The sequence below is a fragment of the Lycium ferocissimum genome, chromosome 1 (assembly GCF_029784015.1).
Source record: "Lycium ferocissimum isolate CSIRO_LF1 chromosome 1, AGI_CSIRO_Lferr_CH_V1, whole genome shotgun sequence".
NCBI lineage: Eukaryota > Viridiplantae > Streptophyta > Magnoliopsida > Solanales > Solanaceae > Lycium > Lycium ferocissimum.
The window spans coordinates 62,541,903-62,564,860 of record NC_081342.1 but is presented as its reverse complement, the minus strand read 5'-3'; the positions used below and the strand labels follow the sequence as shown (position 1 = coordinate 62,564,860).

The 22,958-nt window shown below is 35.9% G+C and overlaps 1 protein-coding gene across 6 annotated transcripts in view; it reads right to left on the bottom strand.

Annotated features, from left to right (window-relative positions):
- Positions 1-21,284, bottom strand: part of LOC132056903 (ABC transporter C family member 2-like) — a 36,724-nt gene extending 15,440 nt beyond the window's left edge. Inside the window, exons 1-12 of one of the 6 annotated variants that reach the window (XM_059449316.1) lie at positions 21,267-21,284; positions 15,405-15,842; positions 14,744-14,922; positions 13,896-13,935; positions 11,879-12,035; positions 9,629-9,743; positions 9,413-9,493; positions 9,268-9,292; positions 8,740-8,796; positions 7,702-7,767; positions 7,074-7,148; positions 213-320 (exon numbers count right to left, since the gene is read on the bottom strand). In XM_059449316.1, coding sequence (XP_059305299.1) covers positions 213-320; positions 7,074-7,148; positions 7,702-7,767; positions 8,740-8,796; positions 9,268-9,292; positions 9,413-9,493; positions 9,629-9,743; positions 11,879-12,035; positions 13,896-13,935; positions 14,744-14,922; positions 15,405-15,737 — 1,236 coding nt within the window. In that variant the 5' untranslated portion in view covers positions 15,738-15,842; positions 21,267-21,284. Of the gene's footprint in view, positions 1-212; positions 321-7,073; positions 7,149-7,701; positions 7,768-8,739; positions 8,797-9,267; positions 9,293-9,412; positions 9,494-9,628; positions 9,744-11,878; positions 12,036-13,895; positions 13,936-14,743; positions 14,923-15,404; positions 15,843-17,272; positions 17,358-17,386; positions 17,548-21,266 lie in introns of those variants that run through there. The other 5 variants (XM_059449303.1, XM_059449340.1, XM_059449306.1 and 2 more) reach the window with 5 other exon arrangements.
- Between the last annotated feature and the right edge of the window lie 1,674 nt (positions 21,285-22,958).

Sequence of the window (22,958 nt, the reverse complement as noted above, 5' to 3'; positions counted from 1 at the left end):
AAACAATCACAACTAAAACTAACTTTTTAAAAAGGATATGTCATGTATCTTATGGTACAAACATGTTTCACAAATGGGCATATCCAATAGGAAGAATCAATTCCTTAAATCAGCAAAATCTCTTCATCCAGCTAGAAAGTAATGTTATAGAATATTCAACTTGTAGAAGATTGCAGAACTAAATAATATCAGCAGTAATACAACCAACATGCCTGAAGTGCTTCGGAATCTGTTGTCATCAAGTTGGTTATCTTTCCTGATGCAAAACTTTTCCGACTTTCATGGGTTAACCTCAAAGATTTCCGGAAAACAGCTGCAATCTACAAAAGAAATTGGGCTTAAAAGATAATCCTTTTACCGGTTCATCAACGATGATTTATAAAGTTCCTAGAATTAGATGGGCAATAGTTTGATGAGTTCTATATACCAGCAAGGACACAGAAAGATGCTGCTGAACATATACAGAGTCTACAGAAGCAATGAGTAGCTAAGCTAACTCCACCGAATAACTCAAAAACAAGAAACAAGACAATGCATAAATACAAGTCATGTCAAGACGCCAGTTTGACTCATATCAATAGGGACATGAAAAGAAAGCAGACAGCTGACAAAGTATTTCCAATATTAGGAAATTTTAATGCTTAGTGTAGAAATTGATCTATGGTACCTCCGGTAAACTATCAAAATTGGACATAAAAACTTGGTTTTAATAGGTAAAAGAAATTACTTGGTTGCAAAATTGGTTGCAAAACGTTAAAATATTCCTCCTGTCAATTTTGTGTTAGGTGTTGTGAAATATTCTCTCAAGCAGGATGATTATTGTCATGATAACTAATTAAAATATACAAGGACTATAGCCAAAGCATAATTAAAAGTACAGGAGCCAGTGCTTCCAACGGCTCCTCATAGCGCTATTAAAAATAAGACAAACCTGAGATCCAAGTCTTGAATGTTAAGATAAAACAGAAAGGAAGAAGAATTAGCCTCATAATAAAATACCTACAATGTCCAAAAAATTTTTTCTCTCTCCCTTCCTCTCTTCCAGTTTCCGACGTGCTATTTTCCGATGCTTATCCTATTAAAGCCTAATGATGGAGCGCGGGGTCTCGTTTGTTTCAAGTGGGAAATCGTTCCATTTAATTGATATTAGCAATGAAGGTGAGCACTGGTTTTCCCTTACGGAATCCAGCAGGAGGTTTAGGAGCAAGATTAATATCAATAAATGCAATCTACAGTGGGTAGTTGAAGCTTTGAAGCAGGCTTCACTTCAACCAGGCAATAAATGCAGAAGATGGTGCAGGAAAGCACAAAGTTACATATTCAGGGTAATACAAAACTTTAATAGCTATGGTAGATTCATCAGAATTGAAACATTCCTAGGGGACAAGAAATCTGCCATCATTATTCCAGAAGGCAGTTACAACAGAGGTTGGGGTGAAATAGCTAAGAAGATTCAAGGCTTCTTAGGAGAATTTGTTGACCCAAGATTTCTTCTTCGCACGGATGAATCCAAGTCGTACGTGGAAGCTGCAAACATCTCACAATGGCCATCTCTAAATGAGTCTCGGAAGGTAGCTGGTACAAGGGTGAAGGAATCCAAGGTAGGGAATGAGCATTTTCTGTCCAAATGCCTCATTGGAAGCTTCAATGACTCTTTCCACTTCAGCCCTAAGTCTGAGGTGATACAAAAATGGTTCCTAGGTAGATGGCAAATTTCTGCTGGAATGAAAGTTACTCCAATCTGTCATAACCAATTTCTGTTCGAACTTCCTTCAAAATCAGAGGCGAACAGGGTCAAGGCAGGGGAATGGTTCTGGAATGGAAGGAGACTAACATTGGAATGGTGGTCGCCGGAAACAGGAACGAAGTTAATGCCGGAGAAATCAAAAGAAAGATGGATTAGAGCAGTCGGAATCCCCATACATGAATGGACTATAGAAACGTTCAAATTTATTGGGGATAAATGCGGTGGTTTCGTCGGAATAGATGAAGATACAAAACATAGGGTTCACTTCTTCTGGGCTCGTATTTGTGTTGTAAACAACAATAGAGATCTTCCCAAGAATATTGACTTGATTTGTGACGACTGGAGCTTCGACGTTAATATTTTGGAGGATGCGCACACAAAAATAAGACCAGCTGACAAATCTTTGGTGGCCGGAACTCTAAAAGCACCGGAAGTTGCTGAAATGTCAAAGCAAATAAAGGAGCCAGTGGAGCACATGGCTAGCCTGCCATCTTGCAGCTTTAATTTGAAAAATGGTCCATCGCTTTGCACAATGGATAATAGCTTGAAGGGTCTGCCAACTTGCAGCTTTAATTTGAAAAATGGTCCAATGCTTTGCACAACGGATAATAGCTTGAAGGGCAGGGGGTTAGGGTCATATCAGAAGGGAGGAAATGGGCCTTCCAATTCAGAAGTAAATCTGGGCCCAATTGCTGGGAAAGAGTACTACCAGACCTACCAAAGGAGAGGCCCAAAATTTAAAAAAGCCCATTCCAGCAGATCTAAGGAGACAAGACTTCTAAATAAGAAGTCTGTTTGGAGAGTAGTTGGTCACAAGCCCAACCCAAGAGCAAGACACGCAGTAATTACTCCAAGTGCTTCAACAGACCAAGGAATCCTCAGTCAACTTGACACAAACAGTAACAAGGAAAACCCTGAAGCATCTTCTTCAGAGGCAGACGATGAAGGTGATACTAAACAAAGAGTTCCCAGGTTTTTCAACAATAACGAGTTGGTTCTAGCTCCACTTGACTCAGAGACAGATTTCTCTTCTCTAGCAACCTGTGATGCACTCCCACTGACATGGTGCGAAGGTGGTCCAACTGCGCAAATGGTCGACATGCCAACACTAGTCGAGACTTCACAATGGACAAAAATCTTCATGGCTAAGGCATGCAAGGCTTTTGGGGTTAATGCAATGGGATTCGAACACGAATTACTTGACATGATTCTCAGAATGGAACAGAGGAAGAGAATTCAAATTCAACAGCAAGCCGAAAAACAAAATTGTGGGGCAAAGAGAAAAAACAAAGGAGCAGGTGAATTAAAGAGATTGGAGTGTGGGATTAACTACGACCGGAATAAAACGGAAGGCAGTGGGAGCAGGGGCAGGCAATACAACTCAGCTTCCACATGAAGCTAAAAGTATTGAGCTGAATGTACAGGGGATGAATGAGGGTGGGAAAAGAAGCACTATAAAAACTCTCATTCAGAAGTGGAGGGTGGATATATTATGTTTGCAAGAGACCAAAATGCAGGATTGTTCTAATAGTATAATAAAGCAAATATGGGGCAGCAGATGGGCAGATTGGGTGGAGTTAAAAGCAAGCGGTACCAGGGGTGGGATTGTTATGATATGGGATAAGAGAAGATGGAACAAAATAGATTTTCACCAAGGAATCTATTCCATCTCCACTATGCTTGAAAGCACTCAAGAAGAATTTAGATGGTGTTTTACTGGTATATATGGGCCACATACCAATCCGGAAAGGGAAGAGATGTGGAGTGAAATTGCAGGGGTAAGAGGACTGTGGGAGGGACACTGGATCTTGGGAGGTGATCTGAATGTATGCAGATTTGAAAGTGAGAGGCTGAATTGCAATAGAAGGTCAAGGGCCATGTTAGAACTGTCAGAGATGATTCAAGACCTGGATATTATTGATCTTCCTCTCCAAGGTGGCCAATACACCTGGTCAAGAGGGGAGAACATATTACAAGCTTCCAGGATTGACAGATTCCTAATCTCACAAGAATGGAATGACACATTCGGAGTAGTGAAGCAAATAGCAATGCCTAGGGTGATTTCTGATCACAGGCCAATACTATTGGAGAATGGGGATTGGGATGCAACTCCTTCTTACTTCAAATTTGAGAATATGTGGCTGCAAGCTGATGGATTTATTGAAAAAATGAAGAACTGGTGGCAAAGTTATAGCTTCAATGGCAGGCCTGATTTTATACTGATGCAGAAGCTAAAAAGCCTGAAAAAAGATATCACCAACTGGAACAAACTGGAGTTTGGTAAGGTGGAAACTAGAAAGTCCAAAGCTTTGGAAGATTTAACAGCTCTTGAGCAGTCCACAGAAGGAAGGCAAATGAATCCTACAGAGGCTAACCAAATGATTAATTTGAGGATAGAAATCCAACAATTGGCAAAAGCAGAGGAGATTTCATGGAGGCAGAAGTCAAGATGCCTTTGGCTTAAAGAAGGAGATAAGAATACTAAATTCTTTCACAAGATTGCTAACTCAAACAGGAGAAGCAACTGTATGGACAGGCTTATGGTGGACAATGTCATCATAGAAGACAAGGAGCAAATAAAAAAGGAGACACTGGACTTCTTTGAGAACTTGTACACAGAACATGAAGGTTGGAGACCAACTGTTAGATTTGAGAACATTAGCACCATTTCTGAAGAGGAGAAGGAAGATTTGGAACAACCTTTTGGGGAGGAAGAAATCAAAGCAGCCATTGACTCTAGTGCTCCTGACAAAGCACCTGGTCCTGATGGATATACAACGGCATTCTTTCAGAAGGCATGGGATTTCATCAAGCTGGACTTCATTGCAGCCATGAACCATTATCACCAACACTGCTGGATGGTGAGATCTTTCAATGCATCTTTCATTGCTCTAATCCCTAAAAAGAAGGGGGCAGTGGAACTCAGGGATTATAGGCCAATCAGCTTGATTGGAAGTGTTTACAAAATTATAGCAAAGGTTCTGGCAGAAAGGTTAAAGAAGGTTATGGAGAAGCTTGTTTCAAATCAACAGAATGCCTTCATCAAAGGCAGGCAAATCACTGATGCATCTTTAATTGCAAATGAAGTACTTGACTGGCAGATGAAACAAGGAGGTGCTGGTTTACTATGCAAACTGGATGTTGAAAAAGCTTTTGATAAATTGAACTGGTCCTATCTCATTTCTATCCTCAGGCAGATGGGTTTTGGTGAAAGATGGATAAAATGGATCAAGTTCAATATCTCAACGGTGAAGTATTCCATTCTCATAAATAGAAGTCCAGTTGGTTTTTTCTCACCTCAAAGAGGACTAAGGCAGGGAGATCCACTCTCACCTTTCCTCTTTATTTTAGCAATGGAGGGGTTGAGTAGAATGCTTGACAAGGCCAAGCAGTTGCAATGGATCAATGGTTTTGATGTGGGAAGAGTCAATTCTGTTAACATCTCTCATTTGCTCTATGCAGATGACACTCTGATTTTCTGTGGGGCAGACAGGAATCAGGTGCTCTTTTTGAATCTGACTTTGTTTATTTTTGAAGCTCTTTCAGGCCTTCACATTAACATGCTGAAAAGTGTCATGTACCCTGTTAATGTGGTGAACAATTTGAAGGACATGGCAGAGATTCTAGGTTGCAGTACTGGATCTCTCCCAACCACCTACCTAGGTCTTCCTCTTGGGGCTAAATTCAAATCCTCTTACATTTGGAGTGGAATCATAGAAAAATTTGAGAAGAAGCTTGCATCCTGGCAAATGAATTACCTTTCAATGGGTGGTAGGCTGATCCTCATCAATAGTGTGCTTAGCAGCATTCCAACCTATTCCATGTCACTTTTTCCTATACCAAGTAAAGTTCTGGAGCAACTAGATCAAATCAGAAGGAACTTTCTTTGGAAGGGAAACAGCACTGAGCACAAATTTCATCTAGTCAATTGGGATACTGTGATGCTGCCAAAACACCAAGGAGGATTAGGCATCAGGGACCTCGCAAAGCACAATAAATGCTTACTAATGAAGTGGTTGTGGAGATACACACAAGAGGACCAGAGTCTATGGAAAGAAGTGGTCAGGGCTAAACATGGATTCCAAAATCATTGGTGTACTAAACAGGTAACTGGCACACACGGAGTAGGAGTGTGGAAGAGCATAAGCAGACTTTGGGGTGAATTCTCACAGAATCATCATCTGGTTGTAGGGCATGGCCAACATGTCAAGTTTTGGAAGGACAGGTGGCTGGGAAACACCCCTCTAAAGAGTGAGTTCCCTGCCTTGTTCCAAATAGCTAGGGAGCCAGATGCAACACTACAGCAATATAGAGATGGAATTTCTGGAATCTAACCTTCAGAAGAAACTTGCAAGACTGGGAATTAGAGGATTTGTTCACACTCTTACAAACTCTCAATGGATTCACAAGCAATGTCAATGCAACAGATCAGTTTTGGTGGGGTCACTCAGATGGGGGCAAGTTCACAGTGAAAGCAGCTTACAGGTTGGAAATGATGCAGAATGCCATCACTGTCAACTGGCCGTGGAAACTAATCTGGAAGGTCAAACTCCCACTCAAAGTTGTTTGCTTCAGTTGGACAGCAATATATGAAGCCTGCCTAACACAGGACAATCTGGCAAGGAGGACATTTCAGATGGTGAACAGGTGCTACATGTGTAATAGAGAATCAGAAACCCACAGCCATCTTTTCCTGCAGTGCTCAGCTGCAGCAGATCTATGGCATATGTTCCTCACCTTTTTTGGACTCAAATGGGTAATGCGAAACACTATCAGGGAAGTTTTTGAAAGCTGGAGCCAATGGAAAGTTGACAGCACCATCAAGAAGTTTTGGAAGATGATACCAGCTGCCATCTTTTGGACTATATGGAATGAAAGGAATAGTAGATGTTTTGATGGACTTTCAACTAGTCAAACTATGCTCAAAGCTAAATGTCTTTTTTATTTACATAGTTGGGCCTTTTTATCCCCAATAGATTCCCCTGATAGCCTTTTAGATTTTGTTTGCTCTTTAGTTATGTACTAGAGCTGACATTCTGGTGCTCAATCTTTTGAAACTACTTTGCATCTTCTGGATGCCTTGAATAGAATCAATTACTTCATCAAAAAAAAATAAAATACCAACTATCAATAGAAATTATACTTCATATTTAGTGAAGGGGGAGCACAGAAAAGGGAAAAAGAGAAGGATGAAGAGGGTGGGTGATATATTTTGATTGTGTTACATAATCCAACAATACAAGAATTTATGTCACCTCTAGATGTAACCTAGGCCAAATACTAGAAATAAGAGAGGATGATAGAATATAGAAGGAATCTGAATTACCAAAGTAGTCCTCAGGCGAAATCCTACACGCATGACATTCTGAAAATACTGAGCTTCACAGAGAACACCAAACACCTAGAAGAGAATTTGTACTTAAATAGTGTCAGAATCACAGTTACATAGAAACAGCACCAGCCAGAAGGCGAGGGAAGAAGAAAGTTAACTAAAATTAATTTAAAGAAAAACTAATAAGATTCTAGTCACACTCTCAGTAGGTGTCAAATGAATAGGCGAAAAGAATATTAATTTTCCAAAAAGGGAAGAAATGGTAATTTTGATATATGGGCGAAAAGAACATTGTGGGTGGGGGTTCCGCTAAGAAAGGCAGTTTAGATATGTGGCCTCCAGCTATTTGCATACAATTTAGTTTAAGCCAGACCAAAAAGGCCACAAACATATGGCAGCTACATATCAATGTCTGACTACAGGTTCACCAAACACGGGGTGCTAGGACCATTAAGCATGCTAGTTTGATTGATGTTTCCACTGCATAAGGTTTTGTTTTTTGAGAGTGAAGTCCAGTGCAAGCAGTCTGAAGACAGTTTCTCAAATAATCAAATACACAGAGACCAGAATAGAGCATAAGTCAGTATCTTGGTGCGTCCATAGGTTGGCATAGAAGTCATACCACTCCAACAAGAATCGCGAATGCATAGACGTAGCCTATCCATGCTGGATCACCTCGTTGCATAGACTGTTGGATGGAGATACAAGGGACAGTGATCAGATGTCAGAAATTTTTAAAAGAAAAAAGAATAAGGCTGAAATCAAATCAGATCATCTCCAAACATTATCATGTCAAGCATGGACATGTTTCTATTGAAAACTACCACTTATATAGGCTGATTTTCATATCATGATCACAATTACCTTTGTTAACCTGATCATGCACGTCAGAGAAATGTAAACAATGAAGAAGAAATATAACCAATTTTGGGAAGATATTAATTCATCTTGGTTCCTGGCACCAAGGATGTGTCAATGCATATCAAGTACAAACTAATTGAATTGTAATTTAAAGAGTATACAATAAGATTTTTCTTATAAGCATATAAAATAAGATTTATCCTCAACCATAGCAAAAAAAGAAGATAACAATGATGATTACCAAAATAAGAAAAACCAATTGGTAGTCTCAGGCTTCTAGAGAGTTGCTAATCCGTTCTAAACTTTTCCAATAAGTTCAAAATAAAAACTAATATGGAACCACACCTCACGCAAGCCTGCTTCCCGATCAGAACAAATAAGGATATCCTTATCACATCCCTACTTGCCTCCCATACATGAAGCACCAACTTAAAGAATAAATTGTGCTCCTTGCATATCCTATCATCAAGATTCTGGCCTCTATCCCACTTCTTGTCATAATCACAAATTTCATACTTACTGCTGCATTCCAAAGGCCAATACATGATAATTTTGGTGGAGAGCATTTTACAAAATTTAAAGGTGCATGTATAAAAGGATTAAAGAAAGATGGAACCTAAAACTTGTTAGCATTTATAAAAACTTCATCACCAATCCACAACTACTCTTGTCATCAAAGCAAATATAAACTAAAATGATATCAGAAGATATAGGTAAACCATCGCTCTCAGGCCACTAGAGGGGTCCAGATAAAAGCCCTTACAAGTATCAAGTTGCAGAATGTTTCATTGCTATTTACCTGTAAGAGTTGGTTTAGAATAAGTGGTCCAATGAACTGGGAAGCATCATTGCCAATCTACATGTTGGAAACAAACAGAAAAAAGTTACAAATATGGCATTTCAACTAAATACTCACGACGCGAGAAAACAAATGCTACTTCAACATGACTTCAGCAGCCTTATAGTTCTTCCAGTAGATAATACATAAATTTGTAAGACTAACACATGCCTACACTTTGGTGCTTACAAAGTCAAATTATTTAAAAACACATCATATTCTACAGATCTTCAGAAAGCTAAAAGTTATGGAAGGTAAAAACGAGAAGGGAAAAAAGAAATGTGTAGGTATAGAACTATGACATGGTTCCAGAAGTGAGCCTCCTGAGTCCAAAGATCAATCTTGTCCACTTCTTTAAACTTGTAAATAAAATTACAGTTCAAGCAGACAAGCATAAAGCTTTTACGTGATGCATGCTGATTATTATTCTCAGACTAAATGCGAGAAGTTTAAATAACCAGAAAAAATGTAACAGGAGAAATCAACTACCTTCCAGAAGCCTCCCCACCAAAACCTGTTGAAAGATGGCAAAATGTTCAGTAACATAAAATATCAACTGATCGGGAAATATTTATCTTGGTATGCAAAAATAATCAGCAAACCAGAAGCATGAAACATTAGAAAACATCTTTACCTTCCTCCCAGACTACGGTTTAAAGCTCTTAAAAGCCATGGTTTAGGTCTTTGAGACTCCTCTGCCCAACTCTTTTGAAACCTAAATAGTTTATCAGAATGTCAACATATCGGCTTCACCAAATTCACTTTGATTTCTTTTCCCAATATGTTACTCACTTCTTGGGATTTAATTAGATCTTAAATGTTGAAAGAAGAAAGAAGGGAGCACCCTTACGAATTGTTTAGAGTTTCAGTCCGATCCCAAGTATCCAGTTTCCACACATCCTTCTCTGTTAATGGTCTTTTATAACCAAGTTGCATTAGAGGATTCATCCATGAAAAAGTAATTCCTGCATAAGAAAGTGAGTGGAAAATTATCAGGTCCCTTGTAGCTGCATGCTGATAGAAAGGGGACAATTGATTACAGATATTCTATTCATTCGTACCTGTTTCTCCTAAACAAGTTATTCACAGACACTTTTCTTTCTTAAATAAGTTAAGGTAATTTCATTAATAGGCACATCAAGATGGAACTAACAGTTTTATAAACACTGATTTAGCTGTAAGCTTCAGAAAAGAATCTAACAATTATAAGCAAAGGTATCTTCTCTTCACACCAAAAGTACAATAAAGATAGAACGTAACTCTTCACACTATCGAGAACTGTCGACAGCTTTAGAACCTTGCTACTCTTTCCTTTTGCGAATTTAACCATTAAAGGCAAAGAGGGGACCGACTTTCCATGCTTCCTTACTTCTATCTTCCATCTTCTTCAACCTCCACTTACCAGAGTATCCTCCTATAGTTTCGGTATAGCACGGTACCCATCAGAAGTACAAAAGCAAATACTCTATATCTTCATAATGACTTTACATATAAAGTGCCAGCTCACAACAATCCTCTTCTACATTAGATTTTTGCGATGGCTGCATTCTAGGCAGCCCATTCCAGAAAGCCACCTCCTTTGGCGCCTGTGTTTTCCAGATGGCATTCGATATACATCTTGGCTAACCTCCATTGAAAGGCATAAAAAGATTTGACCGTCAGTCTTCCTCTTAGACCTTTTCCATAGCATACTCTTCTCTCCAATCACGAAGTGTATGACTTCAGATTTTCATGAAGAAGGCTACAAGTCCCTTCTGAAACATAAATTTAGAATCATCCTGGAGGTATTTACTAAAGACATACTAGCTACCATTGCTAGTGTCCTTTTTTTGTCTTTTGAGGGAGCAGAGCAGACAAAAAATGAACCAAACCAAATGATTATGGCTATTCTTCACATCCCTGTGATGTAGCACAACCTTGGCAATTAGGATATCAAGACCCAATACCTATCATGCAATCAATAACAGAAGCACAGTAAAATCTGTAAGGGATGAACATCCAAATCACAGAGATCGAACCAATAGCAAATACAGTTACCATCCCCCTTCACGTCACTGAATTTGAGAAGATTAACTTCCCTTACATTGTCCCCCCTTCCACAAACCCATCCAACACAAGCTTGTAGCTTCCTTCAGTAACACACAAATTAAAGCCAACCTTTGATTTTATACCTGTATGGGCATATTTTATGTTTAACTATCTAACAAGAATTAAAACCAACCTTTGAACCTGTGCGGCATTGAAATATTTAAGCCAAATTAAAATATTAAAGTGTTTTCCGCCATCTCTGAGTAAACCATGTTACCATCATGTAAACCAACTTCTATTACCGGGAAGGACATACTAAGAAAAGTTCCCCATATAAGTGGAACTTTGATGCCCTAGAAACCAACTTTGGACAAAAGTAATACTTCAACTTTGATGGACAAAGCTTGTTGGCACCACAGGCATGGATTTGACACACCAGCTTACCCTTATGCAAAAACTGTTATGTAAAGTTCTCTCCGCAACCAAGCTGGGATTCTAGAAGTTCTAGAATACTCCAATTTACTTTGCTTATCCTTTTAAGTGTCTCCTTCCTCCAACTTGTTCACCCTCCCTTTGTCTATGTCAAGCTTACATCCAAGTCTTCCTATACATCGAAGCTTATGTTATGTCAAACATGAATTGTGACCTCATCCATAAGAAGAAACTTTGACATTTGAGTAAAATGAGACTACCAATTTGGGAGCTAATAAGATATTTGTAGTCTCTCATACCATCAGCAAACATTTACAGCGACTTCATCATATCCCCGTTCCCCCAAGAAACAAGAAATGACGAGGTCAAAGTAGAGTTTACCAACGAGATGCAAGTGTGCTGAAGTTCATAGGTGGACAATACACCCATAGACAGATATCACATTACTAGACAAACGTCATTTTACTTAAATGATGATGCATCAATAGTGGTCAAGTACTCAAGTTCCCAGGGTCTGGCCCCCAGTTGGGAAGTACCTGACTCCATGTCAGCCGTAATGTGTACGCATTCATAATAAAACTTATGAAGGACGTCAAAACCAAAACTATTTTAAGTGCTTGGGAAATTTATAGTCACATACTGGAAAATATGTTGGCATGCCTCTCAGGACAAATCTGCTCTGCGTCAGGAAGTTCTTCATATGCAGTGTTGTCGAAAGATTCACTTCGAAGTGGAGAGTAGCCGGGATAAGGATCCATATCAGGAATATAAAACAGCAGCAGCAATCCAAACAATACCTACACAGTAGAAACAATAAGATTGGACTCAGTTTAATTCTTTTCTTAAAACCATGGGATCCAATAATATAATAAGTCAACTGATTCCCTCATAAGAATGCACCCTTAACTTCAAGATTGAAAATTGGCAATCAAATATTGCGTCAATCCCATGCTTTAAGAAATACTAAGCTATCTTACTAATGAAAAGTTGAATTATTCAATTATCTATTTAGCTTCAGGGATAGACACAACGCAATCCAAACATAGAGTGCCTACATGGAATGATGGATTTGTCTCATCTAGTTTGCAAGCTTCATTTGGTTCATCCTTCAACATATTTCGAGCCAGGATTGTGTAAGAGAAATTATATTTTGGGCTTCAATTCAGTGGCATCGTTCCGTGGAGTCTTGGTAGTTTCAAACATACCATTCAAATTGATTGAGGACAATTTTTTACAGTTTGATTGTTTAGAATGACAACAACTGTCAATTTATATCATAGGTCATGGAATGAATCATTCTAAAACAGTCGCGTGGTTCCGCAAAATGTTGGCAATGCTAATAAGGGATAACAAGGAAGGCCTATTAGTCAACATTTACCCCATGACATCTAATATTCCCTCCGTTTCAGTTTATGTGTCTTAGTTTGACTAGGCACGAAGTTTAAAAATGTAAAGAAGACTTTTGAATCTTGTGAGATTAAGCGAAAGGTGTGTATAGAATACCAAAAATACCCTTTAAATGTTGTGGTCTTAAACATACCATGTCATTCTTATAAGGGAGTGTCATTAAGGGTAAAAAGGAAATGTAGGAATAAGAACTTACCAAATATAGAAATGTGGCATTCTTTTTTAAACAAACTAAAAAGAAAAGTAAGACAGATAAATTAAAACAGCAGGAATAGTTGCAATAACAATTTTAAATTTGGCACATTGGACCTGACAATTTGTCTATGCAAGATGTATAGTTTGTGGAATTACACAGTATCATAGCATGAGTAGAATGTCTGTTACTCACTGCTTATAGCCAACTTCGTGAAATAAAAAACATTACTTTAATAGTCTGGGACCTTCCACATAACACTATAAAGGAGTTTTATTGCCAGTCACATACTTCAATTCCCTCCTATGTTGCACGGACTCTTCAAAAATATCGTCGGGTGCGTGTCGAATACTCCAAAAATAGTGCATTTTTGGAGAATCCGACACGGGTGCGGCAACGAAAGTGAAGAGTCCACGCAACTTAGATTCCCTCATCCTCTTGGTCCTTTTTTGATAAACTTGTGTTTTATTTCCCTTTTAAGCAAATTTATCACAAGGAACCAAGAAATTTTTTTAATCTGAGGGAAAATCTGTAACTGCTAATGTACTCAGGGATTCCAAATTTTCCTATTTCAGCAGTGATACCAAAACCATTCTACAAAAATGAAGTTTATTCACTATACGGATACTAGTTACTTTAACTTCAAGGAAACCAGAAAAGGACTAAACCCTGCCATCTTTAAGAATTCAGGAATATTTCATGAACTATAAACTCTGGAAGTTATAAAAGTTAGATTAAGACACCAATAAGGTAAAGCAACTTTTACTCCACAGATAACCTACAGGGAGTTCCAAACTTCAGTCTAATCATTATGCTTATCACTTGTTTTTATTCTAATGCTTAAGTCCACTCGATTTTGGGTATGCTTTCTAAGGCCGATACTGTCCTATTTAATCAGTCAAGCTTTTATACTTTTTTGGCTTGTATACTGGGACAAGAAGACTGCACTGCACATTTACATGATTTTACACCATCAACCAAAGATTTTCAAGTAACATCTCTTGATAATCACATAATATGAACTCTAGAGCACATGAAAGATGTTAAAGAAACAAACCTGGAGAGCAAACTCGCTGATGTACAAATACAGTACTGATCTGCACATAAAGATAGACACCTTTAATTAGCAAAGGAAAAAGAAAGATGTGAATGAGATAGTTCCAATCTGGTGTGTATAATATGTTCATATCAGAATTTATGAGCTTCAGAACTCAAACCTACAAAGAAAATATTGAACCATGATATGCCACCTAAACATCAACCAGAAAATGTAGGCATTGACCAGTGACATCGCTCAAATTCCCACTATTGTTTAGCTTGTTTCCAGAACGATCTTATCAGAAGTGGAGCAGCGGCTTATTTTCAGGACTTTTTCTTTTTTACTTTTCCTTTTCCGGCAAGAAATTATTGTTGACAAGCAGGGGAATCATCCTTAACTCACAATGATGTTTTTCACTTACTTGTAATTCTTTCCCCTTCTCTGTTTTTTTTTTTTTTTTTTTTTTTGGTGTGAGGGGTTTCTGTGTGGCGGTTGGGGATAAAATCATAACCCCAAAATGAGAAAAATATACTCATGGGGAATTTGCAAGATTTTGCTGAGGATGCAGTTACTCTAAAAAAATTGCACACTCACTAAGACCAAAAGACCGGGGTGTGTGTGGGGGAGAAGGGGGGGTGGGGTGGGGGTGTTTACAATCACAAAATAGGAAGTGGAATAATGACCAAAAGACCATGGTAGTTTCAAGCGCGTCACGTAAAACTACTCAAGTGCTTACTGACAATAACACCCATTATGCACTAGTACCAAGACAACAACATCAAGTATGAGAATAACAAACCACACACATGCAAAACTTTCATCCATTGTATCAGTTCAAGAATTGTCTAAGTGGGGAAACAACTTACTCATCATAGTACTCTCTCACAGTCAGGATAAGATTAAGCATCACCACGCCCCCCACCAAACTGTATATTACTCCAAACCGAACAGACCACCTGGCCTCACGGATATATACCTTTGTCTCGACAACAGTCATCACCAGCATAGAGAACCAAGCAAGAACCTCGATAGTCAAAGAAATTATCTAGAGAATGATAATGTGACAAAAAGTTAGAAGTGGCATAACATTAATTTTGTTCTGTTAGAATTGAAAAAAATGTTATTACTGGAATACATTATGGTCTCGAGTCGTTCTCTAAGAAACAACTTGCGGTATACATTACATCATCATTCGGTCACCATTAAATGGAACAGGAGAACAAGAACATGGCATAGTATCAAACATACCAGCGCCCTTAGTCTAAGGATGCAGACCAACTTACCTAAATTATAGCTCATAAAAAAAGGAAATGAAACTTATGCAAGACCATACAAGGAGACAAATAACTCATCCCTCCACCAATGTGGGACACACAAGAACAGGGATGGGTGTGACTCTAATACCATGTTAAGAATGGACCCTAGGTCTAACACTCAATCCAAAAGCTAGATCATGAGGTGAGTTTTCCCAAAACCATATAAAGAGACAAACAACACTAAGCACATACTATACAGAAAGAGACCTACCTCGTATGGGGCAAGACCAGGCTGTCCATCTACGTTCAAGGCTGACATTCCCATGACCAATCTAAACAAGGGCTCAGCAGCGCAACAAGCAGCTAAAAGACCCAGCATGTAGTTATAGTAATTTGATCTCAATTGGAACCTTTGGACTGAGAGATCTTTCGTCATTTTCCATAACCGGTATAAGCACAAGGCCAAAAGGACTAGATGAGAAACAGAGATAACCAGCGTGTTTGTTCCACATGGGGTATAAGCTCCAAAGGCATTTTCCACAGCCTTCGACCACACACCATTTGCCACTGGCTGGCAATACCAATCCAATGGCTTGAAAGCCATTGTTAGCAATACCCTGTGTAACCCTCTACAAGTTCAATACTTTCTCGTACCCTGCCTCTCCTTCAAATGAAAATCCTGCACCCCTGCATATCCGCTGTAATTAGCCTGCAGGAATATAAGCTCAGTGTATCATGTACATTTCACCCATTTCAGAGTCGTGAAAGAATTTGACGATGGCAACTGCAATATTAAATTTTCGGCTTTATTTGAAAGAAGCAAGTCAAGTCATTAATATGAGGGGATGTAGAGCTTAAGCACAAGGTACGCTCACACCCACTGCAGTCATCTATAATTACACATATGCAGTTGAAAACCTTAAAAGATTATATATTTAAACTAAACGTGTACCCTTTGCTACAGAGTTGTAATGGGTACAGCATACTCCGCACCCACCTAGTTAAAATCTTAGATACACCGCTACTCATTAATTATCTCCCTGAATTACATCTTTCAACGGCGATCAACACTACCCAGTCCATCCTTATGTTGAGAAATTAATTCATGAATCATATTTATCCATATCTTTTTGTTTTCCGCACAAATGGGAACTTCATAACATCAATTTATTTTCAGCATTTAACATCACTTGAAAGATAAAGAAATAAAATAAGCTAATGAAGTCTTGAAAAAAAATGTCGAAGGCAACCACTTCATAACTGCAATCTCAAACCAACACAAACTTCTAAATATATACCCATAAATCATAATAAAGGTTCGAAAGATCCTTAAATGCAAAAAACAAACAAATCCTCCCAGTAAGTGTAATTGCCAGCTACTAAGCAATACCAAAAAATAGCTTATAGTACAATTAGTATAATCAAACCAACTGTAAAGTGTAAACTACCTTAAAATATGTATCAAACAAAACGTTACTCATCGAAATGGGAACTTCATAACACTAACATCTACTCCCTCCGTCCCAAAACAAGTGTCGTTTTAGCAACAACAAAAAATTGTCCCAAAATAACAGTCGCTGCTTTAGGAATTCAAGACAAACATTAGTAATCGTTTCCAACTATACCCATATATTAGAGAATTAATTCTTCTTAATAGTATTCAGTTCTCAAGAAACATATAGTAATAAATAAAGATAACTTAGGTGTGAACAGTGGCGGAACTAGGATTTTTACTAAGGAGTGTCATAATATGAAAAAGTAAATATACAAAGAAATTAAGGGGATTCAACACATAGTATATATACATAAAAAATAATTCTTTTTACGTATCTACACAGTTAGCAAAGAGGTGTCGGTTGACACCCCTTGGATGCATGTGGCTCCGCCACTGGGTGTGAAACGAGCTAAAGCGACACTTATTTTAACATCTAACATTTATTTTCAGCATTAAGCAAGACTTTTTAAAGGATAAAATTGAAGCTAGATTTGAAGTCAACCGCTTCAAAATATGAATCCAAAACAAAATTCTATATATTATAACAAGTTCAAAAGATCTCTAACTGTGAAAAGCAAATGAGCTTGGTAAGCAATATGTTCAAATATAATTAGCATAATCACAAGAACTACACTAAATATTACCTTAAAATATGAACCAAACAAAAATATACTTTTGAAACCTTCACAGAAAAGAAAAAAAAAAACAGTTTTTGGGAAAAGTTATCTTTCTGAGAAATTATAGAGAGAAAAAGATACCTTTTTGGATGTTATTTTTGCGGAGAGGACGAGACAGTAATGAAAAGTGTTTTTTAGATTCTTTTTTTGGTAGTACTATAAAAGTTAGATATATAGATATAATTATTCGGTGTGTTCCAGTTTGGCGTCATGATAGAATAATGAGTTGTGGATCCAAATGAATTTTGGGGAAAAAAGAATAAAGAGAGAAAGTATCCCAATTCAAGTGTCTTAATTTGATTGGACGGAATTTAAAAATATAATGAGACTTTTAAATCTTTAGTGGTCGTTTGGTGCATGGTCAAAATTATCCTGAAATTATAATTTCGGGACTAATTTATCCCATATCTTGGGATTATGGTATAAAATAGTCTCAGAATAAGTGGTATAAGAAGGTATATCCCAGCTTATATCATGGGATGCATTTTATACTTTATTTGGTACAAAGTATAAATTTATTAGGGATAAATTTATATCTTCTACTAAATATGGTACAAAAAATTAGTATTGGGATATCCCAACTTATACCACGCACCAAACGACCCCTTAAAGATATGCATAATATGTTAAAATATTTTTTAAATTTTGTGATTTTAAATTTATCATGTCATGTATGATATTTTGGATTATTAACTCATTAAATATAGAATATAATTTTTTTGGGATAGATGGAAAAGAAAAATGTCGAGACAGGTTCGTCAGCAATGACATAATATAATCTGGAAAATTGGAAGTGGAAAGTCAAATATCACTTTTAGTGGATGCTTATATTCAACAATTAAGCCGTTTGGTGAAGAGTCCAAAGACTGAAGCACTTAAAATAAGAGGTTTGTTTAAAGGGGAAATTCGGGTAATAGTAGTACTTTAATACTCCATATAAGTTTATTAAAAATAGGATTAATTCCTTTCGGTATAGAACAGAAAACTATTTTGTAATAGCAGTAATATAAATTACAAAACTTTAGCGAGCTCAAATGGCGGTAGCAAATCACACTGGACACTTACGTTTTGCTTTTGAAAATCAAAAATTGGAAAATAAATAATGAAAATTAGGAAATAAATTTGGTCCAAAAATACTATCAATCAAATCATCTGACTAAATTCAAAGCCAAAGTCGAAGCCGAGCTGAGCGACTAAGAGGGCACGAGGAGACACTTTCTTCTCAATTTTTAAGAACTAGCAGGAGTGATTCTATTACCTATATATAAGCACATAAGAAGTGCTTTCCTTCACCAGTGTGGTACGAAGTGCTTTTGCACAAATGAAATTTGTTTGAATTTCATGTCCTTCCATTTTATTCCCCACCATTTCTCAATTCACACTACACTCAACTTTAAAATAGCTATCAAAAACTGCTTATTTTGGGAAGCACTTTTACTAAAATAGCTTTGTAAAAGAAGACTTCTGGATAAAAAAAAATTGTGCTTGACCAATTTATTTGAGAAATACTTTTTTCAGTAATTGAAAAGTAGATTGTGTTTGACCAATTTTTTCAATTAAAAAATTTGAGTCTAAATTACGAAAAAGAAGAATATCATCACGCATTTTACTATTAAGATTGTTTAAAGAGAAAAAACTATTTGAAATATTTATTATGAAAGCCTTTTACTATTAGGATTGTTTAATCGGAGAAATTATTTTAAAATATTTATTATGAAAGCCTTTTACTATTAGGATTGTTTAATTAGAGAAATTATTTTTAAAATATTTATAATGAAAGCTTTTGAAGTTATGTGAAAAGATATTAACTAGTACATTTTCTAGCTATACTTTGTTTTTTCAAAAAGGGAAAAGAGAAATATTGGAAAAGGACGTTTAAAAAAAAAAAATGAGAGAGAGAAGTGACTCATATATATAGTCGAGGGACTATTCCAAAGGAAAAAACGAAAAGGGAAGAGACTATAATGAGAAGATCAAAATGAATAAAGTAGAACGCAGGAGATCGAATTGTCCATTTAATGGAAGTGAAAAATAAATCTTTATTTTAAGTAACAAACTAAATCGAATAGAAAGAAAAAAAAACTTTAGAGAATATATATATATATATATATATATATATATATATATATATATATATGCAAAATTAGATGACCTATATATGACTTTGCAAAGTTATAGCCCAAAAACAATAGGTTACACGCTCGACTTTAATATTTGTGTTGAGCTAGTTTATAAAACGATTAGTTTGAAAGAATGGTAAGTATTTCCTTCCTTATACTACATCTCTAACAACACCGACTTTTGGTAAGATTTTTAAGCATGTGATTAAAGAAACAAATTAAATTATGAGTTTTTGAGAAAGTCATTTAAATCGAATGATTGTGCAGTAGTGATGCTACCTAGCATGAAGATTCAACGTCCACCTCCAAACAGGTTCTCCTAATCGCTATTCAATTTTTTTAATTTTTTAAAACTCAAGTTTCTAACTCAATCTCAGAATCAATAATTGTGACTTAAACAATAGTTCAACAAACCAAATCCATTTGAGTGGTGAAAATTAGATTTTTAAGGTAATCCACCAGTGTTAGACAAGCTTAAATAAGTGGATTTAAATTTCAATAATGATTTTTTTGAGAAATTTGGAGTGGGTGTTGTTTAGACTTGTTAAAAATAGTGTAAGGCAGTTGTTTATAATTTTGAAGTCATTTAATGGAGATTTGGTTTGATTTTGAACAAAAATTACAACTAAAAATCACAGAAAAAGTTCATCTACAAACACATATACACTTTAATACAATATTATACGTTTATATACAAGACATGTACATTATGTATATAGGTGTATAAAAATGCATTATTGTATCAAAGGTGTTCATACATCCATGTATACTAACATACAAAAATTAGACACTATTATACAAAAAGTTGACTTGATCTTCTTCCTTTGAGCCTTCGGATCTATTATACAATATTAGATACTAGTCTACAAAAATTGACTTCGTCTTCTTCTCTGAGCCTCTTCTGAAATTTAAATCAAAACTAACTCAAATCTACTCCAAATCACTTCAAATTTAAGTTTCGAACTCAAATCTACCATTTATTTTCAGCATTAAAGTGACTTAAAAAAAGGATAAAAGTAATCTAGGTTTGAAGTCTTGGAAGAAAAAATGCAGAAGTCAACCACTTCAGAATATCAATCATAAAACCAAAACAAAATTCTATGTTATAACAAGTCCAAAAGATCCTTAAATGTGAACTAAAATCAACCCAACAGCAGCAACTAAACAATAAATTCAAATATAATTAGCATAATAACAAAAACTGCACTAAATATTACCTGAAAAATAGAAACCAGTAAATAGAAAAATAAATGCAACCAAGAAATCAAGAAGGCATTGATTTTTTTTCCTTTCGATTTTACCCTTATTTAAATAAAATGGCGTTTTACATAACCAAGAAATCATTAAAAACTACTTCTTTCTCAAGGCATTTGATTAAGGGTAAGTTAATAACAACACTTCCTATATATTTTTCTTAAGGGGTGTCTTTCAAGCTAAAAACACCAGTTATTATGAAACGGAACGGAGTGAGTAGCATTTATTTTCAGTATTAAACATGACTTAAAAAAAGAAAAGGAAAAAAAATTGAAGCTAGATTTGAAGTCTGGGAATAAAAATGCATTAAGTCAACCACTTCAAAACATCAATCCAAAACAAAATTCTATATATTATAACAAGTTCAAAAGATCTTTAAATGTGAAAACTAAAATCAACCCAAATGAGCTTGTAAGCAATATGTTCAAATATAATTAGCATAATCACAAACACTACACTAATTATTACCTAAAGTATGAACCAAACAAAAATATACTTCTGAAACCTTCACAGTAAAAGAGAAAGAAAAAAAAAACAGTTTTTGGGAAAAGTTATCTTTCTGAGAAATTATAGAGAGAAAAAGATACCTTTTTGGATGTTATTTTTGCGGAGAGGACGAGACAGTAATGAAAGTGTTTTTTAGATTCTTTTTCTGGTGGTACTATAAAAGTTAGATATAATTATTCCGTGTGTTCCCGTTTGGTGTCATGATAGAATAATGATTTGTGGATCCAAATGAATTTTGGGGAAAAAAGAATAAAGAAAGAAAGTATCCCAATTCAAGTGTCTTAATTTGATCGAACGAAATTTTAAAATATGGGAAAAGGGTTAAAAATACTGGAAAAGGGTCAAAAATACCTCTTTACTTTAGAAAAAGGGCTAAAAATATCCTTCAAATTTATTTTGAGCCAAAAATACCCATCTCATCCTTAAAGTTTTCAAATATACTCCTGTCTTGATCTAAATTACCTCCCAAAATAACCCGAAATATCTCCTAAAATAGCCCGAAATTATTTTTTAAACCCACTCCATCATTTAAACCCGACCCAACTAGATAAAAACCCATAAGATCCCCTTATTTCCCCAATTCCCTCAAACTTCAAACCTATGTAGTGGAGGAATAAGGGGATCTTATGGGTTATTATCTAGTTGGATCGGGTTTAAATGATGGAGCGGGTTTAAAAAATAATTTCGGGTTATTTTAGGGGATAATTTCCTTCAAGACATGGGTATATTTAAAAACTTTAAGGATGAAAGGGGTATTGTTGATCCAAAATAACTTCAGATGATATTTTTAGCCTTTTTTTCAAAGTAGAGGAGTATTTTTAACTCTTTTCCCTAAAAATATAGTGAAACTTTTAAGTCTTGTGATATATACATAATATGTTAAAACGTTCTTTAAATCTTATAATTTTAAATTTGTCATGTCATATATGATGTTTTGAATAGTCAATTTAGAAAACTAACTTTTTCGGGGACAGATGAAAAAGAAAAATGTAGAGACAGGTTCGTCAGAGATGACATAACATAATATGAAAAATTGGAAGTAGAAAGTCAAATCACTTTTAGCGGAGGCTCATATTCAACACTTGAAGCTGTTTGGTGAAGAGTCCGAAGACACAAGCACTTAAATAAGAGGTTTATTTAAAGGGAAAATTCGGGTAATAGCACTTTAATACTCCATAAGTTTATTAAGTGGGCGTTTGGCAATAAAAATTATTCACTTTTTTCTGGAGTTGTATTCCAGAATACTAAAAATAAGAAAAATTTGTTTTTCAAAATTTTTTCACTTTTTTCACTTTTTTACACTACATTTCACCAAAAACTACAATTTCAAAAACTATGGTCAAACACAACTCCAACTCCAACTCCATCTCCAACTTCAAAAATTCCAAAAAAAGTGAAATTTTTTTTGGTATTTATGGCCAAACATGCCCTAGTGGCCCGTTTGGCCATGAAAATTTTTCACTTTTTTTCAAAAAACATTTTCACTTTATTGGAAATCAACATTTGGTCATGAAAATTCCAAATACAAAAAATGTTTGGCCACGAATTTGCATTTGGAATTTGGAAAATACCAAAAAACTTATTTTCACTTTCAATTCGTTCAAACAACCAAATATTCTTTGCAAAAACTATAACCAAACACAACTATATCTTTAACTCCAACTCCAAAACACCAAATAAAGTGAAAAATATTTGATTTTCATAGCCAAACGTCTATTAAATAAGTTGTTTAGCTAAGCTTATGAGGTGGTTTTCTTTTAAGGGGAGTATAA